Source organism: Sorex fumeus, unplaced genomic scaffold (genome assembly GCF_029834395.1).
Source record: "Sorex fumeus unplaced genomic scaffold, SorFum_2.1 ptg000033l, whole genome shotgun sequence".
Taxonomy (NCBI): Eukaryota; Metazoa; Chordata; class Mammalia; order Eulipotyphla; family Soricidae; genus Sorex; species Sorex fumeus.
In genome coordinates, this window is record NW_026606090.1 from 33769902 (window position 1) to 33775901 (window position 6000).

General features: G+C 65.1%; 1 protein-coding gene across 1 annotated transcript in view; it reads right to left on the reverse strand.

Moving 5' to 3' along the window:
• Positions 1-5727, reverse strand: part of TBC1D8 (TBC1 domain family member 8) — an 82614-nt gene extending 76887 nt beyond the window's left edge. The window contains exon 1 of the mRNA XM_056116853.1: positions 5496-5727. Coding sequence (XP_055972828.1) covers positions 5496-5622 — 127 coding nt within the window. The 5' untranslated portion in view covers positions 5623-5727. The remainder of the gene's footprint in view (positions 1-5495) is intronic.
• Between the last annotated feature and the right edge of the window lie 273 nt (positions 5728-6000).

Here is a 6000-nt window from a genome sequence, read left to right on the forward strand (position 1 = left end):
AAACACACACATGTGCACGCACATACAACACACAAACACACACACATACATGTACTCACACACACATGCACGCACACACACAAACACACACATGTGCACGCACGCACAACACACAAACACACACACACGCACTCACACACACATACACACACGCACTCACACACACGCACACACACATGCATTCACGCACACGCACACACACATGCATTCACGCACACGCACACACACAAACACACGCACACACATACACACATGCACTCACACTCACGTATACGCACACACGCACGCACATACAAACACACATGCACACCTGCACGCACACATGCACATACACACGCACACATGCACATACAAACACACACGCACGCACGCACACACACAGAGAGTAAAACCTGCTACAAAATCCGGCGCCTTTCCCTAAACAGACGGTGTCTGTTCTCTTTTCTCCCTCCCGCTCTTGGGCTGAAGCGGCTCCTGCAGAGAGAGGACAGGGTCACTGCCTCTGCGTCTCACACAGCAAAGCCAGGGGCAGCGGCTGGCCTCCAACGTGGCCCTGACCCCTGATCACACAGCCCCGAGCGCCGGCGCTTGTCAGGGCAGCCGGCTGTGACCCAAATACAAAAACAAACGATAATAATAATAAAAGCAAAAATGGGGAAAAGAGCATAAAGAGAGTGACAAGATCCAGAAGGACAACACACCACGTGTTGAGAACGTGGATTCAGATTCACGGAGCTGCGCTGGAGGGCAGCTGGGCACTGGGCTGCGCTCCGCCTATGGGACACTGCACCTAGTCACTCGGGCGCGTGCAGCTGGCGAATGACCGACCAGCGGTCCTCAGGAGCACACAGAGCCCGCACACCGCAGCCGGGACCCCGCGCAGGACGGACGCACCACTGCCCCAAACCTACAGCGCCGCCCCGCACTCCCGTGGGAGTCGGGAACAGGAACTGGACCCTCACAGGCCTGCGGAGGCCCTCCCAGCTCAGGTCCGGCTTTAAAACCACACGCCATCCAGCGTTCAACAGCCGTCCCTCCGCCAGTGCGCATTTCCCAGCACCAGTTCGCCAGGGTCCCTCCCAGCACCCCAATCCCACCCCCTCCCTGCCTCCATGGCAGGCGCTCTCCTTCTCTTTCTCTCTCTTTCTCTCTCTCTGAAATCCCATCATGAACAGCTGTGCAAGAGTCTGTCTCACAGTGATTCAATAAAAAAAGTCACACACACACACACACACACACAGAGAGCGGGGCAGGTGCACAGAGCGGAGGGGCTGGGGAGGCCAGGGCAGGTGGGCACAGAGCAACACCTGTGCGTCAGAGCAGAAGGAGGCGTGCAGGGCTGAAAGCCTCCAGGCTCCGTAAGGATGTGCCCTCGCCAAGACCGGCCCAACCCCGTTTTAAAAAGACAAGCGGGGGTCTCTGCGGGGACACCGTCAGGCTTGCTGCTTCCACTTCAAGCCCGCACCAGAGCACAGAGATGCCACGAGGCCACGGCCCTCACGCCGAGCAGGGCGCCCATCCACCTGCCTCGCCACAGCTCCGGCCGGGGCTGCAGGGAGGCAGGGAGGCTCCGTCCGGGCTGGACCTCAGAACCATCAAGAACCAAGTCCGCCCCGGCTGGAGTGTCCCGGTCTCCACGGCCCAGAGCCACGCTCGGCCCCCGCGGTCCCGCCCGGCTGGAGTCTTTCCTTCTCAAGTCTGTGACAGGCAGGAGTCCTCAGCCTTACCATTGACAGCCACCTTTCAGGGAATGCCAATACTTTCCGTTTGGAAATGCAGTTTATTTGACCTAAAGAGTCTTCCGGTTTGTGCCCGGAGTCAAGGCACTTCTCTGATCTGTAAGCTTTCTGGGGGTTCGCTCTTGGCAGTGCCAGGGCTCGAGGCCCAGGTCCACGTAGCTCAGACTTGCCCCGCCGCTGGGCACTTGCCCTGGCCCTGTGCATCTCTCTCTGTCCTCCTTCGGGCAGCGAGGCCAGAGCCCGGAAGACGCAGAGGCAGTATGGGGGCACCCCGGCTGCTGGGTTTGGGGTTTGGAGCTGAGGGCTGAGCTTCTCACGTACAAGACACGCGCTCTTCACCACCAAGCACGTGCCTGGCCGGAGCTCTCCCCTGGGCGGAGACACCAACAGAGCTGGCAGGGAGAATCTCCACCCGCGTCCATCGGGAGGACAGTCAGAGGAGGCCACCCTCGCCGGCTAGCTCCCTCCCCGCCCCTGCCGCCTGAGTGAGCCCTGCGGTACTAGGGACCCCGGTCAGGGTTCACTTTGCTTTCATTCGGGGGCCGTGCTCAGGGCCCAGAGGACATTGGCAGCAGGACCCAGCTCAGAGGCGGGAGAGGGCGGTGCCCTGTACTGCCTCTCCGGTCTCTCTCAAATGCGCCTCACAGTCAACACGCGATCACCCAGCTTCCCTCTGCTCAGAAGGGCTGGAAACCACCAAGGAAGCCCGACCCCCAGTGCCTGCCCCTGGGCAGCGCTTGGCACAGATGGCTACTGATCTGATTTCCTCACAGCACTGGGACCCGCTCCCAATCTAGCGTGTGTCTCTCTTCCACCCAGCGCTTGCTCTTTGGCCCCTTCCTCTGACTTGGGAGCCAACCCCAGCGGAGCTCAGGGGCTGCGCTGGCTCTGTGGTCAGGCGGTGGGCACTGGGGGACACTGCATCGGACGCTGAGTCTAGGCTCTGGCCAGCCTGCGTCTGTCCCCTGCCCATGACCTCGACAAGCAGAAGGGCTTTTGCTATTCCACACCACAATGTGGTTTGGGCTCGGTTTTTGGCTATTTTTTGAAGCACGCTGTTATTTTAATTCAAACCCTTATTTTGATCGGAACCCTGTGCACTGCTGGTGGGCAAGGTGGGAAGCTTCTGCCTCTCCAGAGCAAGTTTACTATTGCCCATGTCTAAAGGTCAAGTTACAACGAGGACCCCAGGAAACCAAACAAACTAGCCAGACTCACAGCCGAGAAGCGGACCCCGACACCAATGCCCATGGTCCCCTCCATCAGGCTTCCTCTGGGACCAAAAGAAGCGCTGGCGGGGCCTGGCAGGCCGGGTTCTGAAGGTGAACGTTTGGAAAAGCAGAAAACATCAATAATCTGATTCCAATTACACCGCTGAGCCGCCGGCTCTGGGGAGGAGGCTGCGAGGTCAGAAGGGAACGCGCGACGGAAGACGCTCGGGTGGGAAGCTCCCTCCACGCTCGCAGGACGGACGCCAGCATCTCCGCGGTCACCCAGGCGGAGCCCCCAAGCCCAAGTTGTGCATCTCTCAAAACAGAAGTGAAACCCTGGAGCAGTTCTGCAGCAGAGGCCGGGGTCACGCCAAGGCCGGGCAGTTCCCCTCGCAAACAGACCCAGGCGTTGGGGACTCACCCCCTGCCGGCCCCGCGGGCTTCTCTTCCTTTCCTCTCGGGGCCCCTGAGCTGCAGGGACCTTCTCCCTCCAGGCAGGAGACCCCGGCCACGAGCACCTGGGACCCGGCTTGCTGCTCCTGCGGGGGGCATGGCAACGTCACAGCTGCTCACCCTCGGCAAGGCCGTGCCCAGTCTTCCTTGAGGCATGGCCAGGGAGGCGGGGGCCCCCTCAGAGGGAGCAGGGCCACCCTGCCAGGGAGACAGGAAACCAGAAGGACCGGGCTGCTCCTGAGGGAGACCTGGCCTCCGCTCCTGCCCAGTCTAGGGGACAGCAGCCCCCCACCCCAGCACAGACCCTCCCCTTCACTCAGCAAGCACCCAGGGGCTCCCCCAGGGAGCACGGACCCTCCATCCTCCACTCAGCAAGCACCCAAGGGCCCCCACCTCAGCACGGACCCTCACCTTCACTCAGCAAGCACCCAGGGGCTCCCACCTCAGCATGGACCCTCCACCCTCCACTCAGCAAACACCCAAGGGTTCCAACCTCAGCACGGACCCACCTTGACTCAGCAAACACCCAGGGGCTCCCCCAGTAAGCATGGACCCTCCATCCTCCACTCAGCAAGCACCCAGGGGCTCCCACCTCAGCACGGACCCTCCCCTTCACTCAGCAAGGGCCCAGGGGCTCCACCTCAGCACGGACCCTCCATCCTTCGCTGAGCAAACACTTTTGAGCAGACTTTGCCGCAGGCCCCTTGGAGATGGTAACAATCATCCACCCCTCAACAGTACTGAGCCGAAGCTAAAGAAACAGCAAACGACCAAGTGTGGTGCGGCACGGGGAGTGAGTGCGAGTGACGAGGACTGCAGAGCTGGGGGTCTACGTGAGGGTGTGCATGGCAGACGGAGGCAAGTCACACTCTCGGGGACTGACGGTGGCGGCCCTTACACACGGCAGACCCCGTTCCACGCGGGGGGAGTCTGCCTGTCCAGGTGCCGACTGCAGGCCCAGCACCAGCAGGAGAGACGCCGGCTCCAACCGACCCCTCTGCAGGGTAATGGGACACTGCGTTGGTCCCACGACTACTCTCCCAAACGGTTTCAAACTCGGCTGTGAACCCCGGGAATCTACTGCAGAGACGCTGCCATTGGGGCCCTATTTTCTCAGGACCCCAGGGGCACTGCCCTTGTCACAAGTCACCCTCAGAGCGCCGAACGGTCCTCAGGGGCACCCTGGCCCAACCCCCGGGGGATGTGGCAAGGCTGGGGTGACTCAACCCACAGCCTCAATCTGCTTCGTGGCTAAAGGCCTGAAGTTTTGCCAAAGGCTCCGCTGCCGGGACACCCACCACGCACAGCCTGGGGCGCTGGGCCTTCGGATAGAAGCCGGATAGAAGCCGGGGAGGGTGCGCTGTGTACCTGGTGGGGAGGGGGGTGTTTGACCCTGTTGCCCATGAGAGTCTTTCTTCGATTGGGCCAAGCACAGAAAACCCGAGTAGACGCAAGGGCTAGGCCAAACGCGCAGGGCACCCCTGGGCCCACTGGAAGGGCTGGGCGGGGGGCGCGGGGCGGGGGGCGGGCGCTCCTGCCCGGAACCACACAGGCCCCCTCGAGAGGCAGAGTCCGAGCCCCTCGGACAGGCCTAGGTGAGGGTCTGCCCGCCAGGCGGAGGCAAGTCACACTTGCCGAGGGGCAGCGGGCAGCAGCCCCCGGGGGCCAGGCCCGCCCCAGAAAACCCCTCCCGGGTGGGACCTCCCAGCCTTCCCCGTGGACCCAGGCAGGGTCGCCCCTGGACGGGCCCCGCTCCCCTGGGCGCAGCTCGGCAGCAGGGACGTGCCGCGCAGAGCCGAACCCAGGCGGGCGCTCGGCAGGGGCGGGGGCCCACGGGTGCCGACCCCGAGGCCGCGGGGCCCCCATCCCCGCCCACCGCCCTGCCGGGCGCCCTCCGGGCCTGGGCCAGCCCCCAGAGCCTCCCGCACTGACCACTGGCCGGCGGAGCCAGCGGCCCGGCTCCCCGCGCTCCCGACCCGCCCGGGGCTCGGGCTCCGCCTCCGGCCGGGCGGGCTCCCCGGCCCCGCGCCCCCCGCCCCTCCCGCGAGCCCGGCCCGGCCCGGCCGGCGGCAGGTGGGCAGCGCGGCCTCACCCGACAGGCGTCCCGCGCCCTCGCCGTGGCCGCGGCGCCGCTGCAGCACGAAGTAGCAGCTGCTCTTCTGGGTCACCCACAGCCGCAGCGCGTTCTTGAGCAGCACCTCCTCGGGCCGGAGCCACATGGCCGCGCAGCAGGACGCGGCCAGCGGCGCCCGGCGCAGCGCTCACCACCGGCCTGGACACGCTCCGGACACGCCCCGGCCCGGCCCGGCCCGGCCCGGCCCGGCTCGCCCCGGCCCCGCCCCGGCCCCGCCCCTCCGCCCCGGTCCCGCCCCGAGGGCGACGCAGGCCCCGCCCAGGACACGCCCCGGATCCGCCCCTCCGCTCGGCACGGCGCTGGCCCCGCCCCTCGGCCCAGGCCCCGCCCCGGGTCCCGCCCCTCCGCCAGGATAGACGCAGGCCCCGCCCCGCGCCCGCCCGGCCCCGCCCCTCCGCCCCGAGCACAGCCTAGGCTCCGCCCCGGGTCACGCCCCTGTTCCCAAGACACGCCCTCGACCGCG